The sequence below is a fragment of the Sparus aurata genome, chromosome 3 (assembly GCF_900880675.1).
Source record: "Sparus aurata chromosome 3, fSpaAur1.1, whole genome shotgun sequence".
Lineage (NCBI taxonomy): Eukaryota > Metazoa > Chordata > Actinopteri > Spariformes > Sparidae > Sparus > Sparus aurata.
The window spans coordinates 9,552,374-9,580,215 of NC_044189.1; the positions used below are offsets into that span (position 1 = coordinate 9,552,374).

At 43.5% G+C, this 27,842-nt stretch overlaps 1 protein-coding gene across 1 annotated transcript in view; it reads left to right on the forward strand.

Moving 5' to 3' along the window:
- Positions 1–27,763, forward strand: part of sdc2 (syndecan 2) — a 50,071-nt gene extending 22,308 nt beyond the window's left edge. The window contains exons 2-5 of the mRNA XM_030412505.1: positions 17,695–17,809; positions 18,446–18,618; positions 21,155–21,284; positions 25,019–27,763. Of these exons, the coding sequence (XP_030268365.1) occupies positions 17,695–17,809; positions 18,446–18,618; positions 21,155–21,284; positions 25,019–25,182 (582 nt within the window). The 3' untranslated portion in view covers positions 25,183–27,763. The remainder of the gene's footprint in view (positions 1–17,694; positions 17,810–18,445; positions 18,619–21,154; positions 21,285–25,018) is intronic.
- The last annotated feature ends 79 nt before the right edge of the window (positions 27,764–27,842 follow it).

Sequence of the window (27,842 nt, forward strand, 5' to 3'; positions counted from 1 at the left end):
GCGGCGAGACGCCTGTTGGCTCGGAGAGGCGGATAACAGTCGCGCATGCATCTGAAATGGAAGTGGATGTATGCACACACGTCTGCCCACCGAAGCGAGTGTTGCACGAGGAAGCTTGTGCAGGCGGCGACACGGGCTCTGTATTCTCCTTTCTCTGCAGCTCCTGGGAGAATACCTGCTAAGTCAGAAGCATAACTATTAATTTCCTGTTCTCGCAATAACGGCCTGGGTATAGTGTGCACCTGTGGGCTCAAAGTCGAGCTGAGTGAGTATTAATGTGACGCAGGTGAAGGAAATCTACCGTTTCTGGGGGACAGCGACGGAGGGCCCGGATGCCCGATTAGCTTCGTGTTACATTAAGAGCGAGTGAACAGAGGAAGGGTCACCGGGACGCTTGCGAGAGACGGAGCTTTTGTCGCGGCGCTAATGGTCTCTGCAGGTTAAGCGCTCACTCCAGGCTCCAGACATTTCCCAGCCACGATTTGGTGAAAAATGAGGGAGGAGGAAATGGGAGGTCCTCTCCAGCCCAGCTCTCAGAGGTCGCCGTGAGAGCCAGAGGTGGCTGTTAATTAAAAGCAAGGAAACGGTGACGCGATATGGAGATTCTGTCTCAAGAGTGCGTGTTTTTTTTTTGTGTGTGTGTGTGTTTCTGTTTGTGTCATCTGTAATTGCTTTGTACCCAGGGCTTTTCAGATGTCCTCGCTTTTTTTTCTGTGTTCGCTCGCTTTTTATTCATCCTTTTTAGTCTGGGAGCCGCTTTGAAGAATGACTGTCATAGGAACACAGGCTCCCTGGTTGCCCGTAATGTCCTTGTGAGCTCGTATATGAATGGCTACAAAAGCCGTTTTTGTAATAAAGAAGTATTAACGGCAACACTTTGTAATAACTTCATAATAAATGGTGACTTTGCAGTTAATTACACTCTGGATAATAGTTCATCCACTATCGAGCAATTATAAAGGTATATAAACATCAGTTTTTATATAATGGCTGTCCAATGAATGTGTAGAGCAGGGCTACCCAAGGTGACACCCGGGGCTGCCAGATGTTTCTAGCAGTGAAGTATGAATTGCTGTTGATGCTCATTTAAGTCATTTAAATGAGCATCACACAAGTCAGCAAATTAAGTACACAAGAGAAGTCGGATAGAATAGACTCAATAAACCAAATAAGACATTTACAGTCCCCCGGAGTGGGCAGGTGTAAAGAAGACCACCTACTAACGTTTTACACATCTGCAACAGGAATCTCATTTGTTTCCATTTGTGAATTAAAGAGTTATTTTAAAGGTGCGCTTTTTTTTTTACAGGCCTGTAAACACAAATTGACAATTTGCAAGAGCCAACATGAGTTTAAGATGCACTTTAAAGCCTTAGCTTAGCATGAGAGAAAAACAGGCTTGCTTTTGAGTGATTGCGGGGTGAGAACAATAAGGTCGTAGAAGGTATGCAGTTCACCAAAACGAGACCAAAACTGTTATGAAAAAGTCACGCAGTGCACCTTTAAGGATAATAAAACACTGAGAACAGAGGTGGCGACGCTGAAGGTTCAACCTGTGATTGGTCGGTTTGGGGCCAGCGAGGGATCTTCTCCACTCCCAGCATTTACCAGCTCTCGTTATACAAGCGCCGTCTCTTTTTCTTCGTACAGCCACTCGTTTGTGTTTACATGGCACGACTCCATTTTGAGTCCCTGCGAGTGGTTCGAGCCCTGTGATACTGCGGGTTTTCATGATATGGGCTGTGCTATCACTCCCAGCAAAATGGAGAAAAAAAAAACCTCCACATTGTTCCCCTCGCTGCGCCCTTTAGTGCTTTCGGTGGGTTATTTCAGTGTTTTGAGATCCCAAATATGAAACCTGTTTTATAGGACACACTTAAATCTCTCGTACTACTCGAGCTTTTCCCTCTTAAGCTTCGTATTTCTCTCCTGCCTGGAGGGAAGAAAAGCTGTTTTGCGCTGCAAATCTTCCAGTTTCCCTCCTCCTCAGCACTAGAGATGGCTGGAAGGTGAAGCCCATTTCCCAGTGTCTAGGGTTTCACAGCTGACAAAGAATCTAGGCTTTCCCGTGCGTATCAGAAGCAGTTTAACGGAGCGGAGGAATTTCCCCCCCAATGCCCGACCGGTGGACGGGCAGGGAGGCGTACGGGAGGGGAGGAGAGGAAGGCGGGAGAGCTGGTTAGGCCCTGGGAATCTGCACAGCTCCTTCTTGTGCAGAAGGCAGAAAAGAGAGCCGGTTACGGTCCATGAAGCTGGATACCGCAGCACTGAGGTATTCTCTAAATAGGGCCATGTTGAAGCCATATGAGCTCCACATTGTTCTCCCCTCTTTATGAGTCCTGGCGGCGCTGAGGGAAAGATTTCACAGCGAGAAGGTTTACATTAACTTTACATTAAATCCGATCAGGGCCTCGAGGGGGTCACCTGACAGAATTGGGCTGCCTTTAATTAGAGTGGTTATATTGAATATTTAGTGCTGCGAGATGAAGTCAATCAGCTGTAAATGTGTTGCAGCATGTGAGAAAAATCCATATTCTCACAGTGACGCGCTCGCAGTGACACATTCACAAAAGATGCAATATCACAAGAATGTGACAGGGTTTTTTTTCTTCACACCATCTTTTTCAATTCTGTGGCACTTGAATATTCGATCCTTGCCTCCATTCGCCTCTCAACTCAACAGGACAGGCAGAATATGAATAAGTCTATTCACTCAAGCACAGTAGTAAGAGGTGCAATGTCTTAGAATTTTAGTTCAAAACATTAAAAATTGTCTCAAATTTTTAACAGAATGTGAACGGATAACAGTGTTGACGGCATGATGTCTGAAATTAGCATGCAAACTAGCTAGCCAAAGTCTGTTCCAATCCAGAGGCTAGAGGTGTAAACACCAACAGTCCCTTGGTCATACCTTGGACTACTAGCTGCAGGGCTAACTGAGCTAACTAGCTATGGCAGCTAGCTAGCACACTTGGCAGCAGCTAGCAGTCAGAATGAGTAGTTTTCAAGGTTTAATATGCAAGAATTAGCCATCAGTCAAATTCATACAAAAACAAATAGAGGGCAGCATATCACCAGAGTAACCTCTAACTGCTGCTAACAGTAGCTGCCCCTTAGCGTAGTTGGCAGTGCAGCTAGCGGTGCGGACTGGGAGCTCTGGAACCAGGCAAGTGTTGGTGGACCAGAATAAGGCTAGGTGGCTAGCATGCTAACTTCAACAGATACCTATGCAACACAGAACATGGACATCATAATGTCAACACTGCTGTTTATTCACGTGCTGGTCATACATTTCTGTTTTACTAAAGGATCTGAGTACTTCCACCGCTGTGGACAGGTGATGACAGGAAGCCGGCCAACCTCGTGCACTCTTGCCTGTCAGTGGTCTGTCAGTATGCATCTGTTTTTTCTTGGAAAGCATGAAATTGACTTACTTCCTGTTGGGAAGCAATAGTGCAAGGGAGGAAATCATAGCCACCCCATGTTGTGTCTCACTGGTCTGTGGGGAGGAAAAACAGAGGAGCATGCGGTGACGGTTCGGAAAGCAGCATGTTTATGGTCGGCGGGGTTACGACTCTGCCCACGTGCACTGTTTACATGTCGACCCAGTGAGCCCCTTTAAAGCTCGCTGCGTACACTTGTGTTTGTTAGCTTGGTGCCGCAATGCAGGGAAGATGGCCCATCGGTTTAGTTCCCTCCTCATCGACCAAAAATCCCCCTCAACAGCCAAGTTCTTGATGCTTTCACTGTGGGCAGAAAAATGCTCAAGTCGTGATCCATCACATATTTCAGAAAGTCTGTGTGTTTGCTCGGCAGTGACGGGCCTGAGCCAGTCAGCCCACACGTAGCAGAAAAAGGTCTGCTGCGTTTGATTGTCCTGCAGCCTTCGACAGTTTACTTAAATCTTTACGGGGACATAAAGTTGTGCTAATGCACCCGTAAAAGCTCATCCCTTTCATTAACAGTGTGCAGGGCAGTGTCAGAGGGTAACTTGTCTTTACACCCGCAATCTCACGCCCGTGTGAAAGTCTCGTCAGCATGAGTCAAAGGTCCATGGAAAATAGTTGCTGAGATTTCCCATTTTCTCAAGTCAATTAAGTAGATCTGTAGAATGGGTTGCTAGTAATCAAGGTTATTTGAATTCACAGCAGCTGCCACCGACAACATGATGTAAAAAGTAAAGCTTCCAGCGTGCAAGCGGACCATACGCCACCTGCCTAGTAAGGGCCCAAGTAACTTAGTAGCCGGTGAAGACATTCAAAAATCTAGCGGGTCAAGAGACCCACATGTTTTTACTCAGGAGTTGGCAGAACAAACTAGGGCTGAAACACAAGCAGGAAGTAAGAAAAGACTCCCAGCCAATGTTGCTCTGTTTCTGATGGTGTCTAGGAACATTATCGCCAAAACGTTGATCTATTAGTGAGAGTTTGTGACATTTATTTGTGACCAACCAACAAGTGTTTGTCTCTCATACTCGAGACATCCACCTTTTAAAAACCGGAGTAAAAATGGGAGTAAACAGGGCTTTTTGTTGGTGACCGCTTTTCAGCTGTGGATGTGTGCACTGAGTATTTCCAGAGGCCGGATTCGGTGCATGTGGGGTTGACTATATATAAACTAAAGAACCTATGTTTATTGTAATGAAAGAACTTGTCAGGCAGTGCTGCAGTGCGGTTCGCTGATGTGTTTGTAGACGTTTTCAGTCAACAATGGAGCGCTGCGGCACAGAAATAAGATCCGTTACATGTTAGTAAGATCTGTCCACAGTTGGTTTTTAGTCACTAGATGATGGGACTGACAGTACGATAAATACAGAACATCACAGCTTGTCTATTTGAAGCAGCCTACAAGGAACTTATTACTTTTCGTCGACTTTGGAGGTCCCTGTAGACAAAAGTTGCATGAGCACATCTGACGGATATCGTGGAGGGGGTCGCGCGATGCTGCGTCACACATAAATCAGAACTTTTCGTCTTAAAAAAACAAAAGACTTTCTTCTGTTACATTCATGAGATCTTGGTCAACCCAAAAGCTGTACTCCAAATACTGAATTTCTGGCCCTCAGAGCCAAATCTCATTACTTTTGTGATCTCTTTACGCGTATTAAAAGCTTCAGAAATCGCTTTTCTTTCACTTTATGCGGTTGGAATTTGTACGGAACATCCAAGAGACCCTTTAGGATACTTTTGTATGAATTCATGTAAATAGTTACTGCTGAATGTTTAAAGTAAACCATTTTTTTTTTTCCTAAATAAACAATCTTTCAAAAAACGTTCTCACTTTCTTGCAACCCACTTTGGATTCTGCGCTGTATTAATATAGCTCACATCCACATTTGGAAGTTTTTCGGTCTGAGTCTGAGAAAAAACTGAGTGCCGCAGATTCCTGCTAAATATAGCTTCAAAGCTTGAGGAACCCACTTTTGTAGCATATTTTCCCGGCAAGGAATATTTTTAATGTCCTTGAAACTTTTTTAATTTGAAAGTGTTGACGTTCATAAAAAATTAATATCTAATAATGTTATGAAAACAGCTCTTTTCTTCCTGCCTTCCACTGGCATTCAGTGTATGACATTCAGTGTTTTTATATCAAAGATGTGTATTTGTGCTGTGTTAAATTGGAGCTTTTCTTTCTGTGTGGTACCTAAAGAGACTTTACAGTTTGTAATGGCATGGTTTGTTGTATACTAGATGATGGACAAAATGCTAGCTCCTCAGCTCACAACACATATATCATTTCACAACGTAAAATTGCTGCTGTCTGGCCATACAGAAGTCTCCTCTGCCGTACCACCAGATTACAGAGCGGCGTCTTCAGCTGTGAGACCTGTTGACATGCAGTAAAAAATAACCAGATAGAAACAGCCACTCTTCTCACTAATTTGTCTCATTTTATCATGCAATCATAGAGAGGCACTGGCATTGAATTAAACGTTCCTTGTGTTAGGTTTAATTGTGTGCATTCCTAGTCGTGGTCCACTTTGAGTTTTTTGCGAAGGCCGTCGAGTTGCACACTGCAGAGTGTACGGTGCAGACGCCCCTGGAAGCCTGAGCTGGAAACCCCGTCCCGCTCCCCTTACGCAGGGGGGCTTGAGCCCTGTGGAATGCAGCGTATGCCTTTCTCTGTCAGACGGCCGTTTGTTTTGGAACAGGAGACGATATGAATCTGAGCCCAAGCGCACCCACATGCTCAGGTTGTTGAAGGGGGGCCTTTCACCTACCGAGGCAGCGTGATCTAATCCCTCCCGGAGCGGGGGGGGGGGGGCAGGAGTTGGTGGGATGAGATTTCCATAGGATGTTGTGCAGCATTGAGCCTCTGAACTTTCATGCTTTCATAGCAAAATGTACTTTTAAAAAAAAAAAATCATCAGGTCGAAGCGTAAACTCGCGTGGCGACGACGGAGACGGCGTTAAAAGACGCATGGACCATAAATGTCAACTCCAGGCTGACGCGCTCTCTTTTAAACTCAGTCTCACTCTTTCGTATTTCCTCTCTCTGCTCTCTTGTCTGTGTCTGTTTCCCACCCACACACACACAAACACACACGCACACACATGCACACGGCAACTGTTACCCACCACAACTCAGCTGGAGAGGCTCCAGACCTTAAGGGCTCAGAGAGAGTTTGATTTGTGTTGACTTCCTGCAGGAACTCCCCCTCTCCTCAGCCCGCGGCTCAAAGACCATCAATTAGTTCCTTATTATGATCCCTGGGAGGGCAATAAAAGTTAGAGTGGGTTCAAAGAGCACGAAAGACAGACAGACACACACACACACACGCACAAACCCTTTTGGCCCGTTAGAGTTACAGTTTGGACATCCTCTCCTAAAGTCCTGTAGGTGGCTGCTGCTTCCCCTTCTTTCCTATTTACATTTTCCAAACAATGCTCTCCGCCCACTCGTATGACTCATACTCAGACCTTTTTCTCCGTCCGTCTCGATGCCAGTTTGTTCACTTTATCAGCAGGACTTGTGGGGGGGGGGGGGGGGGGTTTGGATTCAGTGTTTGTGTTTCGCCAGCTCCTCCTGTCCTCTTTTGCTATCCGGCTCTAATAACGACACCAACCGCAGATCCAGCTGTTACCCGTACTTCTCCCACGAAGGCAGCAGCTGTCTGTGCCGTTGACGGCCGATGCTGCATGAATTCAGGGAAAGCCAATTTGTCACCCTACATAGCCATCAAACTCTGCCAGACAGGTCTCCTCCCGTCACTCCTCTCCTACTGTCCACCTCTCCGATCATCTTGTTCCCATCCTCTATAAGGTGGGTGGTGCGCTGCGGCACGGTCGATCGCTCTAAATGCCATACAACTAATGACGCTGCCACGGTTAAGAAGCCAGCCAGAGGCAACAAAACACAGCTTCAGCAATATCAGAACCCCTCAGAACAAAATACAGCAGCGTACGGTCGCTAAATTCATCTGACACTAACCACAAAATCAGAAAACAAATTGATTCAAACAGCCGAATGTATTCTGTGAGGCATCTGCAGAGCATATTCCTCTTCTTTACCACATTAGGAGTGTAGATGCAAAATCACACTTGCAGTATAATAAAGGTTGAGGACCTTCGTGTTAGCTTGTAGGACTATTCACAACATGTTAGCCTCAGACAGCTAAGACAAAGCTAGCTATCCAGGTTAATTAATGAGGTAATAACAAACTCAGAAATACTTTTTTCCCCCTATAACTGAATAAACAAACTGTTCTCGGGGGAAAGTAAGGTCCCCAGAACACTGTTTGAACGGTGGCAGGGTCCGCCACATGTAAACCAATTGAAACCGTAACAACATTATATGGGACAGTACGTTATATGGAAGAATCCAGTGGTTTGGCATTGAGAAACACGATGACATCAGCAGAAAAAGTCAAATGTAAACAGTGGGAACAAATATATTCAGAACCAGGAGCTCTGCCCACTGTATCTCCACTTCTCCTCCACCCTCCAGGTGGAGTAGGAGGACACCTCTGATGCCCCTCTCGGATCATAACCCCCTCTTCTGCCCGTCTGTTGCGCAGCGATAAAGTCCAGGTCACAGAGGAGGCGTTGGGAGGAGGCAGGGAGTGGAGGCTGTTTGCTCTGTCGACAGCAGAGTGAAACGGGGGAAGAGCACAGTTGCTGCCTGCCGGACTGTGCTGCCGTATTGACCTTGCGTATGGATCCGTGGCAGGCCAAGTAGAACAGATAAAGTGAAAGCCAGCAGGTCAATCTGCCACCTTTACTTTGTTAATTAGGGATTAAGACCCCCCCCCCCCCCCCTTTCCTCTCTCTCCCTCCCCTCCACATAATATCGAGTTCTTGCACAGTTGCAGACGTTCGTGCGCCCTGGCTGTGATAATGAGAACTGATTACTTTCACAGGACAGAACAAAGCAGACAATACACTCCACAGTTGGGCTGTCACAGTAGGCATATGAAGAACCTTGATATTATGAAAGTTAGTGCACCTGAACAAATAGAGAGACAAAAAGGGTGTCTAGAGAGCGGCATGAAAAAGGACTGAAAGAAACTCAGTCTGCACCGAGAGGTGACTGATTATTGATTTATTGTTGAAGTTTCACATAGTCAGATGGCTTGTTTTGTGTGATAAACAGTCCAAAACCAACATATATTCAGTTAACAGTCACATAAAACATTTTTGGGAAATATGCTTATTGGCTTTTAAGTAAGGATATAGAGACAGTTAGCTTAACATAGTATCAAAACTGGGAAAGGGCACAGAAGTAGTCCGGCACATAACTTCCCCATCTCCCAATTATGGGTGCTCACGGGGGAGTTGTCATTGTAAACAAACACATTAATAAATAGCTTAGCAATGCTTGAAGCTACATTATACTGTGTATACTTTAACATTCATTAAATGTTCATGTTCTGCTTATAAGTGCTAAAACATGGGACGTAAGTATTTTCAACAAACAAGATCTAAAGTGCTAATAATTGAGCTTTAGAGATGCTAGGCGTATGATTTTTAACGTTTGGACAGAGCCTCGCAAGCTGTCTCCCTTCTCTTCATGCTAAGCTAAGCTAACCAGCTGCTGGCCCTTGCATAGTATTTAACAGACAGATATGAAGGTGGTCTGAATTTCTCAGCTAACTCTTATTAGCCAAAAAGTAGGTTCTCTTTAAAGGTCAAGCTATTCATTTAAATATGAGGCTGAAAGTTTGTGGACGGTTAGCTTAATCTCAGCTAACTGCTAGCAAAGACACATAACCATGCGTATAACTGTAAGTTATAGTTTTGCACTTTGGTTTTTGTAAGATAGTGTGAATATATTTGCTTTAGACGACCTGATATGTTACGCTGTTTCCCCCTGCTTTCGGTCTTCATGATAAGCTTTGCTAAGCTAACTGCCTCCTGGCTGTAGCTTCATAACTTAACTGACAGATATGAGAGTTGTATCTGTCTTCTCAGCTAACTCTCAACCAGAAAGTGCTCCTCAATTTTAAAAAAAAAATAAAATATACTCAGAGAATAAGGTCAAACTTTAAAGAATGATTATGAAAATTGTAGTCGAATCTCTGTTTCCGCACTACTACCACCTTGCTAGTGTAAACGTACAAACTGAGATCGACAGATCTGCTTGGATAAACAGGTCCGAATGTTGCTTTTTCTTTGTTGTGTAAGCTCCTCTCGGTTGACTCGATGAAAAATGGCAGAGAACCAGAAAACGGCAGCAGACCAGTGAAGGAGGATCTGAGACACGGTCTGTCTGCCGGCCCCCGTGCACTTGCCTTCCTCCTTTTTTTTTTTTTCCCTCCTCCTCTGAAGTCGGATGAGAAGTGTTATGATGTGCGTCTGTGTATTCGACTCATGCCTTTTGGAGATGTGAGAGCTGGATGAGGGGGTTTCAGTGTGTGTGAGTGTGTTGGCACACGCGTGCGTCCCTTGGGTGCCTCCGTGGACACAAAGATGTTCAAGTGTGTGTGTGCGTGCATGTGCATTCCTTTTGAGGAACTCTATTTCGCCTGGTCTGACTCGGAGTTGAGCTAATATTTGTTGTGTTAGAAGTGAGAGCGGTGTGTCAACAGTGGGGAAGTCGGGAGCCGGGGGTTAGTTCAGTGGACTCCATTTTCCCCCACCCCCTCCACCCCCTCCATCCAGCTCTTATGGAAAAGAGGCAGATATGCAAATATTACACGGACACACACATACTGTAAGCACACATCAGACCCCCAGTGCCTTTCAAGCCCCGCTAGGCATGTGCATGGTGGTCTTGACAGGCTTTTAGCAGAGCATCCTTCAGGCTACGGGATTGTCTGCAGCAGTGGGTTACTTCCTCCCTCCTCCTCCTCCATCTCTTCCTCATCCTTTTCCCCTTTTTGGTCCACCACCTCTCTCTCTCTCTCTCTCTCTCTCTCTCTCTCTCTCTCTCTCTCTCTCTCTCTCTCTCTCTCTCTCTCTCTCTCTCTCTCTCTCTCTCTCTCTCTCTCTCTAATCCCTGCCTCCTCTCTGCCGCTCATGTCTCATCCCGTCTTGGTCAGCAGCGTCCTCGTGTCCATCCGCAGGTCAAACAGACACCCGGACGGCGCCGAAGCTGCCCCCCTCGCGCTGGCTTATTAGTTCATGAGGCAGGCGAGGATGCCAGTAACGGCGTCCCTTCTCACAGCTAATAGAGGGTCATACGTGGCAAAGCTACTGGCTCATTACGGCAGCTGGCCCCTTACTCTGTTGCGCGCCGTGTTGGTCCCCTTCCATGTGCTTTCCCACTCGCTGCCTCTGAGGCTCGATCAAACTGTGGTAGAGTAGAGAAACGCTTGTCAAGGTGTCCAAATGAGGCTCTCTCTCGTTGTGTGTCCGTGCGCTCGTTCAAAAAAACCACCCCCCCCACTTGTCCTTGAGTGCGACTGAGCCATGGGAAGGTTTTACCACTTATTCACTGTAATGATGAAAAGGATGAGACGGTTCCCGACGAGGCCAGCTGTGACTAGAGTGAAAAAAAAAAAAAAGAACTACAGGCTGAGACTCAGGAACGCAAAGGTTTGGTCTCGGAAATATGTTTCGATGATGGTGGCGAGGGTCAAACAGATGAAGAAAAATCATTTGTTAGCTAAATGAATGCCGATGTAGCTGTTTTTTAAGTTGAGTTTAATGTCGCTTTTGCTGAACAGCCGCATACGTGGAAGGAGTTACTTTTCACCTGTTGATGTTATGTTGCGGGTTACTCGCCCTCCCCGGCACTCAAAAGATCAGCGATGCGACCATTTAAGCTGTTGTTTTGTCCTCAAACAGTGCAATGAAATCAGTTCAAGTTTTTAAGCAGATCCATGAGTTCGCCAAAATACCGCACAGCTGTTGACGTTTGAAAAGCATACCACGAAACAGGAATTTCCGAAAAATCAGTCGGTCTTTATTGCGTTGTGATGATCACCAGGTAAACAGCAGAAATGCGGAGTTCTTGATGGATGATGTTGCATTTTTGCTGGGCAATAAATGAATTCTGTGTGTGCATTTGTAGTTCGTTGAGAGGTGGTCTGACTGTCACGCCAGAATCCAGGGATTGCTTCTGGTCCATTGTCAGATTTATGCAGCAAAAAAGCAGCTTGGTTAGCGTTTGGAAAAGATGTGTTTTGATACTGATTGTTGAAACCATCAGCGTTTGAACTGCTGTTGGTTGTTGCTACAGAAAGAAAACGGAAAGCGGTTCTTCTGTCTTTGCGGCACCAACGATCACACCACTTGGTGAGCAAGTAAGCTGTCTGCCTCCACTTTAAAGGTTCAGAAAAGATCGTGATTTCGGCTGCATGTTTATGACACTCTGTTTCTGAAATGCTGAAAGACCTGTGTGCAAGTTGTGTGCACCGAAACAAATGTATTTCTTTGAAATTGTTTGCCCATCCTTACAAATCCCATTGCTCAGATTTCAACACCATTTTCCCAAATTTCCTGTGATTCTGCATCGGTGTATGTGTGTGTGTCTGTGAGTGTGTCGCCCTTGAGCCCTCTTCGTTGCAATTGCGTTTCTTGTTTTGCTGCCCACAAAAAGCCAAGGCCACAGTCTTTATCCAGAATGTGCGCCCTCAATTATCTACACCGTGCCGCACATGGGACTGTTACTCAGGAGATATTGTTGCATGTTTCCTCCTTCCCTCCGCCACGGGGCTCCGAGGCTTCCTCGTTATTTTAATTTGGAAGCAATTTTTTCATTTTTTTGAGCTTGCTGCGAGGTGTGCGTGACGGGGAAGACGGTGACAAAGGGGAGCTGTGGAGAGCTGAAACCTCACTCATGAAGAGCGACTGAGTGTGTCTTTGACGCATGTAATCCACTCTGCGTTTGATGTTGGTTGTCATAGTGAAGTATTGTGAGTCGGCGCTACTCTCCGGTGTGGTGTTTAGATGTTAACAGTGGAACTCAAACAGGCGCCAAAGATCAGTTATTAAGTGGATTATTATTGATTTATGTGTGTATACGACGATGCGACTGTGACATGCTGTTACAGGACAACCTCCCCGATGTAAACAACAATGTTAGCCTTCAAAAAGCTTTGTTCATGGTCCCCTCGCCATAATTATTACAATATATTGATTTCCGCTGCTGTTAAAGTCTCGACAAACAAAACTTTAACAGCTCTCAGCTTTAACAAATTAGGAGATGTAGGAAAATTGAGGAAGAGAGCAGTTTTTCGGTTGCTAAGCAGGGGATGACTCAGTCGACTTCAGCTCTGTAATAAATAGGATTCAGAAAATCATCCTCCTTCATGCGAGACCTCGTGTCCACAGCCAGAATTAGATGATAAGTTCTAAATTAGATAATTCCAACTGGATCAGTTTGACGAGCTCTCCCTGACCCGAATCTTTTTTCCACAAATAACACTGCAGGATTTTTTTTCTTCTTTTTTTTCAAATAACTGCCATCGCCTTATAAAAAAAGTAGAACCTCTGCACTGCCACATCTGGTGCATCTAACTGTGTTTCTTTCGCCGTCCCGTCTGCCTCGCTCGTCGGCGGACTGATGTCTGGTGCTGCTCAGGCTCGGCGATAAGGGGCAGAGAGCCGGCACTACCTGTAAATGTCACTGGATTGATAAAGAAGGCGAGGTTTATCGGGGGGGCGCTCTGCCGGCGCAGAGGCATGTGTGTGTCTTGGCGATAGAGAGAAGCACACTTTATGAAGTTCGCATTGTGTACACATGTTTGTGGGTCAGATAGTCGCTGGAGTTTATCGAGTTCAAAAAAAGACCATTGCCTCCCCCTCAGATCTGCGCTGATTCGGCGCCGTTGCGTTGCTTGTACAGTCGGAAACCTCTGATCCACAAACACTTTGTTCAAACAGTTGAAACATGAAGATTACACAGGGAGTCAGAGGCCTCGTCAACCTGCATGTCAAAAACTGAACGGCTCCTTATTCCGCTCGCCATACCTCAGTGCTTTCCCTGGAAGGAAGAATAACTCCTGGACGGATTTGGCCGCATCATTGTTGTTAAATAAAAAGTTCAACATTTTGAGAACTGCATTTTTCTTTTTGCTTACTTGTGGAGAGTTGGATGAAAAGGTGGATGCCACACCAATGGTTGATAGAAGGAGCCTGTTAGCTTAACTTAGCTTAGCACGAAGTCCAAAATCAGGTGAAAACAAGATGCAAGCTAATTAATGAGCTCTTAGTTTCTTTCTGTTTCCCTCCGTTTCCAGTCTTATGCTAAGCTAGACTAGTCAGCTGCTAAATGCGGCCGCACCTTCATATTTATCTGATTCTCAGCATATTTCCCAAAATATCTTAGGAAATGATATTAAGAAAAACTATTTTTCATTGTATTATACCCTTTACTGACTAGTGAGGTTATGTTCTATTGTTGTGCTCTTCTGCGTTTAAATATGCAGGGCTAACGGTATATGACATGTGTCCTTGCCACAGCAGGCTCAGGGTTTGAATCCGACCTGTGGCCCCCTCGCTGCACATCATCCCCCTCTCTGATCCCATTTCCGGTCTCTCCTTGGCTACACTACTGAATAAAAACATGAAAAAGAACCAAAAAATATTTGATAATAAATAAATGTAACATTTTCATTGATGAGCCAAAAAAAGACAGAAATTCCCTGGCTACAGCTTTTATAATACACATATTTTCAGTTTTTCCTTCTCGTCTATGCCTGTAAACTCTGTTTTGGCTTTTCTTCAATGAGGTTTTAGTAAATAAGATGTTTTAAGAGATCGAGATGTTTGTAAAGTGCATTTTTCACCATTTTCTAGCGTTGTATACACCAAATGATTATTGATTTCTCAAGAAAATAATCACTGAATTATGTTTCAGCCGTTATATTGTATCTTAAGAAGGTCTAGGTTGAAGACAGAAAAAGTAAAACCATACAAACCATCCTACTTGTGCAAAAGTATCCACATTACCCATCCATTTATTCATTTAACAAGTCAGGTGAAAGCATTTGTTATAATTATACTTTCTTTGAAGTCTGTGTTTAATAGGTCCGAGGGGAATGAAAAAAGCCTCTTTGTGAATACTTAAGCTCTTTATGCATTCCTTCACACGTTTCCACTCCTGTCATGTCATATGCTCAATTGCTCCCTCTAATGTGAGCGTATGTATAATCAATGAATCAGTGAATGCTGGCATACATTTGTAAAACACGTCCGCTCATGCATGCGCCCTTGTGTGGCCTCTATCTCATTAGTGCCCTTTGTCGCCGTTTGATCTGTGGCCCTTCGCTCCTCTCGGTTCATTGTGCTCGTATTGGGCCAACGTGGACCGCATGGGCCGATGGATTGGTGCGCAGGCTGTTGCACTGGAGGTTGGTGGTGGTGGTGGGGGTGGAGGTCTGTGTTTAGAGGAGACGAAGGCAAGAGAGGTTAAGATAAAGTTGCTTTGAACAAATTCTCTCTTTGATCAGGCAGCTCGGGCGGTGAAAGGCCCTTTTCTTCCAAAAGTCAGAGGCAGTTGAGAGAGGAGAGACGGAGATACGTATTGTTCTGTTTCATCTCGGCCTCTGTCTTTCTCTCTTCTTTTGCCTCTTTCACACAGTGTTTGTAAGCCGTGTGTAGTCCCTGCGTCTTTTGTTATGGAGAGCGCCGGGCCTCTCCTTTCACAACTCTGCACAAACACACATATGCACATACAATGACTTTAAAGCGTTATTGAGAACACTCGCGTCAGAATACAGAGTGTAATTGGGAAAAAAGGCTGAGATGCAGCAGGGATGTAACTGGAAAAAAAAAAAAAAAAGACACCCGCTCTGTTCTTTTGTTGCTGCATCTCTTCCATGAGTTAATCATCAAAGTCATTGATCAAGCACGTTTATGTCTGTATAAATTGAATATATTTGCGTTTTACTGCTCAGACAGAAGCAGTGTAAAGATGCCTCGATGCTAATTGTGATGTGCATAATATTAGGTTTTCTAACTTTATTGCGTAAATTGCAGCCAGGAGAAGCACAGAAGACACACTTGAACATAATTCACACAAAACGTGATAAAAATACATGAAAATATGGCATAAAGACATTGACGACTGAGTACTTGATAATGAAAACCGTCTTCGTTGCAGCCCTGTGTTAACCTCGACGTCTAAAAACAGGCATGAATTAGGACTTGAGATCATATCTCTTGGCCCATTTTCTCAGCCTATTCTGTGCTGTGAACAAAAAAACACTTATTTCCTGCCAGGCCAATTGATTATTTCCTCCGGTCCGACTTCATTCAGCCCCCGGTTTATCAGCACAACGTCCCCGGAGCAGACCTCAAACTGTAGCAACCAGCTTAATGGATGCAAAAGACATAAATGCACAGGGATGATGCAGTGTGGGCTCTTTCTTTTGTGCTCTTTTTTTTTTTTTTTTTTTCTAAAGCAGGACTATCATTATAGAAGCTGACCACAGGCTGGTGAATAGGAGTTGAATGGATGTTGCCATGGATGCGTTTATAGCCATTCCAGTCACACACACACACGCACACACTCGACACAACACATAAATAGTGACATGGGCCGTACGCACACTTGTCTAACAGCTGTAATATTTAAGTGTCGAGCGTGCTTCTGCCTCTGCGAGCGTCCTCGAGTGAAAGCTACATTTTCTTATCTGATTTCCTTGTTCAAATCCCAACTTATACACCGTGTGAGGAGCTGCTCTTTTAAACAAACAGCCACTGTTAAACTGGGCTCTTTTCAGCCAATCACTCCATTAAGCCGGAACACAAACATTCCCACCACTCGGGCTTGTCGTCCAGACAACGATTGCTGTAGGAGGAGCAACGCGTTGTGATTGGTCGGTCACCTGCGTGGCTGTGCTTCACTGAAGACATTAAATAAATAAGGCTGTGTCTCGAGCAAAACAGGGATGGTAATGTTGATCAGTCATTGTCCAGAACTTTGGTCCAGGATGAAATATCTCAACCTTAATTGGACACGTTACCAAGAAATTGTACTGTACTGTACTAAATGTAATGGCATTCATGGGTCCCAGAGGGCGAACCCTAATTACTTTGTGTTCCTCTCACTTTTCCTTTAGTACCACCCTGAAGTTGGCATTGTGTTAAATGAATTATTTCAACGGTTATTGTATGCATGTCATGATATTTCATACCAACATTCATTGTCCCCAAATGATGAATCCTAACGACTTTGGTGATTGTCACTTTTGCCACAGTGCCACCATGAGGTCGGCGTTTTGTTTCGTGAATTATCAATCGACAGTTATTGAATGCATTGTGCTGAAATGTAGTTCTGACATTCCTGATCCTCAGAGGAAGAACCCTATTTACTTTAGTGAATCAATTTCTTTTCCTATGGCGCCCCATAAACTTGGCATTGTGTTTACTGAAGTATCTCAATTTGCATTGCCAAGACACTTCATATTAACATTCATTGCCCTCAGAAGATGAATCCTCATAACGCTGATGATCCCGTCACTTTTACTTTAGTGCCACCATAGGGTATTCATGTTTTTTTGTGAAGTATCTTAACAGTTATTGTATGCGTTGCCATTAGATATATATGTTCTTGTTGCCCAGAGGATAAACCCTACTGGTTTTGGTGATCTTCTGACTTTTATTCTCATGCCACCAGTAGCTTATTCTGTAAAAAATGTCAACATCAAGTCAAGTTTTTGTAGAGATGATTCATCTTTTCCACATGATGCATCCTAATCGATGGATTTTTCCTTTAGCTCCACCAACAGGTTAACATGTTGGCATCCTTAAGTTTGCTTAAACTTGCGCAGAATCGACTCACTGTTAAGATACTCTTATAGCTCAGATTTGAAACACAGGCTGATCTGTTGATATTAGCCACCTCTTCAGCACACACTCAGCACACTAATTCTTACTTTATAGCAGATAGAAGAGACAAATTATCACTGTATGCATACTGTCTTGGCAGCACATTGAGGTTGCAGAATGGCAAATTAAACAAAGATTTATGCCATTTAAAAATGCACTAATGTTACATGCTTTGAATTTCTGCTTAAGAGGTTTTCATGTTTCACCAGCTGAAGTGTTGGTCTCGAAACAAAGTGGCTGGGATTAATAATTAAAATGCTAAAATAAAAATCTCAGCCACTCCTCTTTCTACTCGCATTAAGCTGTCGGTGGTGAAATACTGAAATGGTGAATGTGTGCAACCAGTCGAAGGCCTTCACTTTGTTGCAGTGATGTGGTGCAGAATGAACACATTCACATGGACTTCTATAAATAGGGACGTGCAATCAAACCGACATTAATCCCAGACACCTTGTTATCTTGTTTCTTGTTGCAGATAGCACAAGCAGCCAAGGCTCCCTCTCAGGCTGATGACTTGTACCTGGATGACACAGGCTCAGGAGGTTACTACCCTGAAGATGATGATGACTTTAACTCAGGGTCTGGCTCAGGTAAGAGACACTCACATAGACAGTTGCATGCTCAGCAGTCAGTTGCCCGGAGGCGTCATGACTTAATTTCAAAGTCTGCTGCAGGTAAGTTTTGTGAATGCTAGGTTTCTTTCAAATTGTCCCATCACTACCTCCCCTCCTCTCTCTTTATCCCTTTGTCTGTTTCTTCAGTTTTTACTGTCTTTCTCTCCCTCTGCCTTTGCCTTGTCACCTGGGCTGCCGCGGGCAAAGTGTGCAAATTTTACATGTCTCTTTTTTTATTAGCTCCTCTGCTCTTCATGCTTTAAGCACCTCTGCAACACTTATTCCTTTCACAAAAGTTACTCTTCTTTTTTTGGGAGAGTTGGATAACTGTGGTGAGAGAAGGTCACGCTAGGCAAAAAGGAGACGGTGCCATGATCAATAGTCTTTCCAATACTGTATATACACTCCATTACTCTGCTCTGCCACTCTGTATTCAAGGGCAGGTTCAGTTGAAACTGTAAATAATACATAACATTTAAGACCCCAGTGTGAAGTTAAGTGAGACAAGACAGCCGGCGTAAGATATTGATAACACGCATGCCCATGTTGTACATATTTGCACATCAACACATTTAAAGGACAGTTATTCACCCATCACTCTCTTTCTCCCAGGTGGAGATGAAGAAGAGAAGGAGGAAACGGTGACCATTAGTGTGGTTTATATCGAGCCCAACGCTGCAGAACCCACCCAGGACTCCACCAAAGACTTCACCCCCAGGGTGGAGACAGCCACGGTCAGAGAAAAGGACTTGGGCGTCACACCCAGGAAACCAATCAGAACAGAGGTAAGAAGTTGAAAAAACATAATGCTGACACTTTCAAAACATACATCTATGGCATTTTCATACATATGCACTGATACACACACATATATATATATATATATATATATATATATATATATACACATATATATATATATATATATATATATATATATATATATATATATATATATATATATTCAATGAGCAAATATTGATTTATATCATACAATGATATAGAAATGGCACCAGAGTAAAGCTAATTTGTTCTTTTAATTAGCTTTGGCAAAAAATATAGCAGCTAGTCTTTACTGCTAAAGAGGCAATATGTGAAACATTTAAAAGGAAATAAAACATCAACAGAATGTGAGGAAATAACAGTTTTGATGTGTATGTATTATGCTGAAGCGATATCTACTGATGTTAGCATGCTAACCAGCCAGCTTTTAGCCACTTTATACCTCAAGAGGTGATAGTCTGATAGTAAACAACAACACTCCCCCAGTGTTCCTCGATCCTAGTCCAGGCAGAGACCGCTAAGACAATGATTAGCTGCACAGTTAACTGAGCTAACTAGCCAATTCTTACATACTGCACCCTTTAAAATCAAAGCAATGGTTTGACATTTTTGGGAAATACACTAATTTAATTTTGTACTGAGAGTAAGATGAGAAGATTGTCACCTCTCTTGTTTTCATTTGTTAAATGTAAAGCTAGATCCAGGAGATGGTTAGCCTAGCATAAAAGCTGAAGGCTCTGAAAAGGTAATACAAATCTGCAGTGACGGGTCAGTAAACAGCGGAGACTCCAGGAAGTCACTGTGCCAAGACAAAATGTGTAAATAAGTGAGCTTTAAATGTCCTGGTTTGTCTTTTTAATTTCCTTTGGAAAAAGTCATGCTAGCTATTCCCTCCTGCCTCCAGTCTTTGTGTTAAGCTACGTTTAATGTCTTTTTGCTGTAGTTTTCAATTTAGAAGCAGGAAAAAAAAAATCGTCCTCTTACTCTTGGCAGGAAAACGAATAAGCACATTCTCCCGAAATGTCGAATTTTTTGGCTCATTTTCTACATTCCTTCCAGTCTCAAACTCGCCCTGTTCTTTAGTGAAACCTGGTGTATCATATTATCACATTATGGAACTTAAGGTCATTTATAATCATGTAGGCTCTTTTTCCTGACTCAACAGAGAGTGACAGGGCACCTCAGTATGTCTTTAGCTGACCCAGTATGTCATCAAATCCCCTGTAATACCAGAAGCCGTGAGGTCACTTTCGGCATAAAGATCAAATGCTCACGTCAATTCTCAGTGTTTTCGCTCCATTGCAAATTATAGAGGATTACATCTCTATCAGACATAATCACATATTCTGGAACCATCCTAGATCTCACTTCTGTGTTGCACTCTTACACTACTGTACTGGATACTACATCTGTTTGGGATTAGTCGTCAAGGTCTCAACCCCCCTAAGCCAAGCCTACCTGGCCCTGTTCCATTTTTTCCCCTCTTGCCTCTGTCACTACTCCTTTCCAAATGCAACTGGCTCTGTTCCGCTTTGGTCCTCTGCACCCTTCTCTCGTGTTATTGGAAAAAAAAGCACTGGATGCATGGGCCTGCATCCATACCAGATACTTTGCTTCTTTTCCTAAACTCCCCCCAAAAAAACCTTGGGGTCACTGGCTGTGTTTTCATTGCACTAATCTTTTTGGGCAATCTGGATTTGCTCCATTTTCCTCTCTGGCCTGCTTCTATAGGACTCACTGGCCAGGTTCCATTTTGGTCCCTGTTTTCTTTCTTTGACTAGACCTTCTTGCTAAATAGGCCAGTCGAATCCTCATTCTTTCGTTAGATAGAGTGAAAAATATAGTTGAAGAGGTCATATTATTCTTTTTAAGGTTTTTTTGCCTTTCCTTTCCTTTATTGTTTTATGTAGCATTTTTGTGGCTGTAAAAGTCAGTACAGTCTGCATAACATACAGATGCTACTGCTGTAGCAGCGTTATTTTAGATCACACTACCTAGCTCGGCATGACCTGCCCTACTCTGACCTCTGATGTCCTGCCCGTTAAGCAAAGCACATGTGCAGCTCACTCATACATTATATATGTTATATCTGGACTATTTCTTGGCCGAGTGCAATGACTTTCACGGGTCTTGGCTGGTTGCCTGATAACCTCCAGGAAATCACAGTGCCTGACCAAGAAATAGTCCTGCACTTAAACAACCAGATATTATTTTTAATAACTGAGCAACAATGTGCTGTTGGGCAAATTTTGTCACCTCTGTCGTCATGCTAGTTGTATCCTTATCTCCAGTCTCTATGCTAACTAACTGGCTGAAATTTCCTGCTAAACTCACAAATTTCAAAGTGTTATCAATCTCTTTTTTATAACAAGGTGTTCAGGCATTATACCAGAACACCAAAATGAACCCAATCAACACACAGACAAAAAATATCGGAGGACATAATGTGAACGTCAGCTGTCAATAAAGAAACCTTAATTGTTTTTTTTTCCCCTCCCTTGCCTCTTTCCTACTCCTGTCTTTCTTCTCCTCATGCAGGCACCAGTGCCAGTTACAGAGGACATGCAGAGGAACCAGATGACTAGTACGACTAGTGCCCCCGGCTCACCCCAGGAGGCCGTTGAGGTCCGCACTGAAAACCTCTTCCAGAGGACAGAGGTGTTGGCAGGTATGTTTCATAATAGGCTGCAAGAAAACACCAGACCTCCACTTCTTACATACAATATTTGTCCTATTAAGTTGACTCCAGTTTGTGTTTCTATTTTTGACATCAGTTCTGTGATACCTGCTTTTTCATCAAAGACAGTGATCTGTTTTCATGAAGCTGAGCACAGATATGATGATCGCTACCTCAAAGGACTAGTTCCGCATTTTGGAATACATGCTTTTTATATTTCTTGCCAAGTGTCGGATGACAAAATTGATATTTTTTCCGTCTGTATGGCAAACGTGAAGCTACTGCCTGCAGCTGGTTAGCTTAGCCTAGCAGAAAGACCAGCCTGGTTGTGTCTGAAGGAATGCAAATCCACCCACCAGAACATCTAAAAGTAATTTCAAAGACAGGAGTATAAATTATATGTTGTGGTTTTAGCAGCAGTCGTCTCACAACTAGAAGGAAGTCACTACATCCAGACATCTGGAAAGACGACCTCCAGTGAAACACAGCTTGTAGTTTTTAAACAGCAACCGAGGTGTAGCATGCTAATTTGTGAGCTTTAGAGGTGATACTAAGTGGCATTGTTACCTTTGCGTTTCAAGTCTTTATGCAAAGCTAAGCTAAGCTAACTGTCTCTCAGCTTTAGCTTTACATTTATCATACAGGGAATGGTACCAATCTTACACTTCCTCTACAGGAAAAAGCATAATTCCCAAAATGTGGCACTGTCCTTTCATATTTCTTTCTGAAATTAAAGTAGCCTGTCAGTTTGACGCCTCACCAATAAATTATTTGTTCATTGGGCTTATTTAGATCATATATGTTTCAGCATTTTGGCATATTTAAGCAGCAAAGTCTAAAAAAAAAATGCTGAAATATCCTCCTCATATCTGCCACCTGATCCCCTTTGCAAAATAATTACTTTTAATAAACTCCATCTGGGTCCCTCTGTGGGACCTTGTGGAGTTCACAGCATTGTGGGTGTTTCAAGTGTGTCTGCTGCTCTGCTTTGAATACACATGACAGAGGATGGAAAAGGAAATTATCGGACAAAAAAAAAGAAAATCACTGTATACTCTCAGATGCCGTCTCTCTCTTTTCCTGTGTGTCTGAGGCAAACTTTGATTGGCACCTCGCTTTTCACTTTGTTGTCGTATCCATCTGGTGCCGGCAGTATGCAGAAACAACATCAAGAAAGGGACAAATCAGGACAGCCTCACATCTCTCTCCTAGTTAAAGTCTCATTTCATCTTTTTGCATATTGTTTCTTGGATTGTGACGAAAAAAAAAAAAATTGCATTGCCGGTAAAAAGTCTTTGTATAACGTAAATATATATCCTATGCAGGGTTCATGTCCGCTCATCTCTCCTCTCGCTGTCTCCACCTCGTTCCCTTTACCCTTCCTCCAGATTACAGTCATTACTCTTCATCTCCCGTATGACTTCTATAAAAAATAATTGCCCATAATGTAATTTTCATTTATCCGCTCTGCATTGCTTCTCGGAGCTCGGCAGCTGGGCGTGTGCCGTGATCTTTTATCCGTGGGGCTGTGAGGCAAGTCAACATGGTGAAACCTAAAGTGGAGCACAGGGCAGATTGTGGCACCGGGAGAGACCTTAAACAGATTAGGAAGCTATAAAGAACCTCATACAGGCATAATTGGGAAGGAGAGTGAAATAAGCCCTTGTGGTGAGTTAGGAGCTTTAGTGAGAGTCGGGGTCAAAGCCGGTGGGGGGGCACTTCTTAACGCAGCCTGGGTGGATTTATGCAGATTCCCCGTGATGTTACACCACTGTGGGCCAACTGGTTTACAATATGTCCTTTAGAGAAAGTTTAACCTACATACGATGGCCCAGCATGGACATTTGGATCCGCTCTTAAAATGTGTTAAAGATTCCTCCTGTAGAAAGCGAGGATTTCATGTTTTCTGTCTCAATTTACAAAAAAATGCAGTGTTCCGAAACGGCACCTTTTTTTAAATGAGCCATCATGACTTCCGTGTGGTTGTGATGTCACAACGGTACAGACACCATCCCCAGCTGCACATCCATGGTGGCAAAAACACTGCCGGAACTGATGCGGAACACAGAGAGCACTGCCTGCTCAGGCCTGTGATTGCCGACCAATCAGAGCAAAACTGAGAGTTTTTTGGGAGGCGGGCCTTAAAGAGACAGGCACCGAAAGACACCTGAGGGTCAAACACAGACACAAACATGGCAATCCGATGTGCCCACCCCCACGCAAAGTAGGTGTCTTCTGGCCACGTCCATTCTCTTCTTAACGTGGGCCGCCCAGGTTATGGTCGAGGTTCAGAAGTTGCACAACTTGATATTGCATCTGTTGCTCCTGGCCGCTCAAATCTCTTCCTACACACACCCTAATTTCACCAAACTAATAAAAACTCAGAACATTAAACTGTGAAATCGCTCTAGTTAATTTGCGAACAGATGGCGACTTGGCGGAATGAGAAAGGATGTGAAATCTCAAGGATTCACTTAGGGAACGACAAATCACATTAAACAAGCTCTGTCATTTGGAAGCAGTGTCTCCATATTAAAAAATAAAGGGGCGTTCCACTAATTTTACTAATGAAGATCAGTCATCTCATCATAGTTCTGCTCAGCTTGAGAAAACGCTTTGTCAAATCCGGGAATATACTGTAATTAAGTTATTATGAACACTGAGGTGGAGATGTGGTACGTTTAATGAAAGACACTTTTGAAGTGCATCGTGAGAAGTGTAGAATACAATAGTTTTTAAGCTTGAGTCACTGTTGGGACCAAAAGTCAGGAAATATTAGCTGATGCTGCTACAGTTTTGACCGTTGTACTGTCTAATGTGTGTCCCCCAACACTAAATAGCTGTTGTCCCCATATAAAAGTCTAATTCATAAATATCCTGATACACACACACAAAAACCCAGCCCACGTGGATTTTCAATGCTGCTGTGGTGGTGAAACATGAAAAATACCAAAACCAAAATGCTTTATCTTTTGTCTCAAACTCTACAAATATATTCTTCAAAAATGATTCCTGAAGTTTTTTTTCTAATCATCCGGCGAGAAAAAAACCCATCAGAAATGAAGGACCCTTTTGACTTAGTGTTATTCTGCGTTGCTGTCAATATTGAATCCTTACGACGAGACTTATCCGCTGGGTTGGGGAACCAAAATAGGATTTAGCCTGAGCCACGCTGGACTGGCTGTTGTTTGTTTGTCTCCATTGGATTTACTCGCGCGACTGTTAAGCAATGGAACCAATACCATCAGCTTCTTCCTCTTAAGCCCCAGTCGGCAGTCGGTGATTGGAATACAGACCATGTCGAATCAGCCACGCTTGAGACGGCGCGGCTCTGTGTACCAATCAAGGATCAGAGCGTTAATACCCCCTAAATTGAACACTTACTTCCCTCGCCAAGGGGATACGTGTGAGACGAGGTGAAGCGAGCCACAGAAGATGATTGACTTTTTGTATCTCTGGGGACAAATCGAGGGTTTTTCACAAATGACATTAAGTAAGTGCACTCAGCTGCGATGGTCGCACCACATTTAATCGCTCAGTTGTGATCATTGCATTAGTAGTTTTGGAAATGTGTTGCGTCAATAGTTGATGGTGTTGCTGAAATAAACTGTGACGTGATAGATTGCACAAGATAGCCGGCTCGTCTCGTGCTCAGTTCATGTTCAGATCGCGCTGATTAGACCTACAGCGTTGACAGTTTCCATTCTGTCTCCTCTGCCCCTCAGCTGTTATCGCAGGCGGAGTCATCGGCTTCCTGTTCGCCATCTTCCTCATCCTCCTCCTGGTCTACCGCATGAGGAAGAAGGACGAGGGCAGCTACGACCTGGGAGAGAGGAAACCCTCCGGCGCCGCCTACCAGAAGGCCCCGACCAAGGAGTTTTATGCATAGAAGCCGGCCCCGCCCCCACGTCATCAGAACGTCAAAAATCGCGAGTGACTGTTGAAAAAAAAGAAGAAAAAAAAACACAGTCAACAACAGCAAACCTGTTCAAACACGACAAGAAACAAGTTGATTAAGGAAAAATAGCATTAAGGAAAGCTTTTGCATAGAGTATTGTAATTAAGACCTTTTCTCTCTTCCTTTTTTTTTCTTTTTTTTTAAATGAAAACCAAGCATTTCTCATTTTATGGCAAATCTCAGTGTATTTAAACATTTTTGTGTATTATTTGAAAAGGCTGAAAAAATAAAAAACAGGAATCTGTAAAGGCGAGGAAACGAATCGCATCTGTCTTCTGTCAAAGGAGCCGTTTAGTTGTTTTTTTTAGTCGCTGACTACTTTTAACCGTAGCAGTGTGGTATTTGTAAAGAAAAAAAAAATTTAAAGTGGAAATAATTGAATATAATTATTCTGTATCAATCCTGCTTTCATTTTTTTTTCTTTTTATTTTGTCCTAGCATGTCTGATGTTGATCTCTAAAAAGGTGTATTACATTAATTTATCTTTTTCTCTGATGTTAAAAAAAAAAAAAAATGCCTTTGTAGTTTTGATGAAGCTCTTTGGTCTTCATATTAACGCTGTTAACGGTTCAATGTAAATGTTTCTCCCTTCAGGTTACAATGTTTATTATTTGCTCTCACATCAGTTTTTTTTTTTTTTTTTTTTTTTTTTTTAGTCAAACGTGAGCGTTTCATTATGTCTTGTTTATTTGTTTGTTCTCTTTCTCAGTGTAGCCTTTTTTTTTTCTTTTCTCTTTTTTTTTCGACAGCATTTCATTTTCCATACCAGGTCTTCAAAAGACAAAAAACATTAAGTGTGTCAGGGCTCGAGACAAAAAAATCTCAAATCTCGCTTCTGTTTCGTCTCGCTCAACTTCTTTTTTTTTTTTCTATTTAAATGCGTTCTCGTTCACGTTGCACAATCGCTGCTTTTTTTTTTTTTCTGCTTCCCGCTGCTGTTGTGCGGCTTTCGCGTGTACGTAGAGTGTTTTGGGGTGAAGTTTTTCTTCTCCGTGGCTTTTGGTGTTTTTTTGGCCCATAGCCGCCTCCGCCTCCCTCTCGATTTGTCCCCCTTGAGTTCACTGACAGCACCCAAACTCTGCTAGCACCCTTTCACCCCTTACATCTCCTCCCCCTCTCTCTGTTTACCCTAAGCTCCCTCCATAACCTCCCACCTTCTTTTTAATCAGATTGGAGCACGGCCAGTCGAGTTGTCAACCCCCAACCAACCAACCCCCCCAAAAGCTCACTCTCTTTATCAGCTGTATGGAGCCACCCGGGAAGCCCGGTGTTATTGTCCCGTGTCCCCGGTGTTGATGCTCTAGGCACAAAGATCTAGCCAACTGAAGGCCCGCTACTGCTTGGACGCAAACACACCATGCCAGGGCCGAGTCCCCACATGCAGAGCACATAACCTCTGCAGCAAACAGCCCCCTCCTCTCTCCTTTGGAAACCAAGTTCCTCTCAGAGGGATTGATAAACAAGGTTGCACAGAAAAATGTAAGACTCCAGCGTTACATCTGAATAGTCTTTGACGAGATGTGTTGAGGGCTATTCGTGTCAGCGCTTTTTAAGTGGTCAGCGCAGGCATATTCAAAAGAGCTTTTGCTGAAAGATGAGGTTGTTCACCGGGTTTGAAACCTACATGGTTCTGATGCCGTTTTGCAATCCCCGAAATGAGTTGAGCTGTCGGGGAGGAAAAAAAGCCACGTAGCTACAGTGAATGAAAGCACACGTTACTGTCACACGACAAGAAACAAGTTACTGAATCCTCCTTTTTCTTCTCTTTCTTTTTTCTTTTTTTTTTTTGATAAACATTACATAACTTGCTCCGAGGTGACACATACACGTGCGCGTTTTGTCCGGCGAGTTTTGTGAAGTTGCCTTTCTTTCGGCTGTACAGTAATGTGAAGTAGATACAGTAGATTGCTGTCACATCGTCTAAACTCCTAACACCACCCACATGAAGCTGTTCGTCCCTCGTGTTCCTCCTCCTCCGCTGTCCCCCCGTTGTGTCCCCTCCGTTGTCCGTTCTCGTCATAAAAATTAAGGTACTGAACTATACTGAAAAACCCAAAGACTCACAGTATTTCTACTCCCGACCCTCCTCCCATCTACCACCCCCACCTCCTCCACCCACACGGCCACATCATGTTGTTTCCTCATTCTCTCTCTCTCTCTTCTTCTTTTTTTCGTCACACTCTTAGTTTTTTATTTCCTCTCTCTATTAGAGACCTGACCTTTTGAGTCCAATTGCTTATTAGTATATGAAAAGATATATAAATATATATAAATGTATATTCACAAATGTTTTAAACCTTCAAAGTGCCTACCATTCGGAAAAATGTACTTGCTCAAGGCGAGCATGTGGCAGGTGTGTACACGACAAGGAGGGGTGTAAACGACTTGACTGGCATTCTGTGAGCATGGATGACTGTAATGGTAACTTTTTTTTAGTCTTACAAAAGCTGACAGTATTGTACCTATAAGTTGAAACAACACTACTGAATAAACATTGTGGCCTAATATCAAACCGCGTCTGCCATCTTGTTTTAAAATCATACTTGTTGTTTTTGGGTATGTTTTTTTGTTTGTTTTTTGTGGCAGATTTT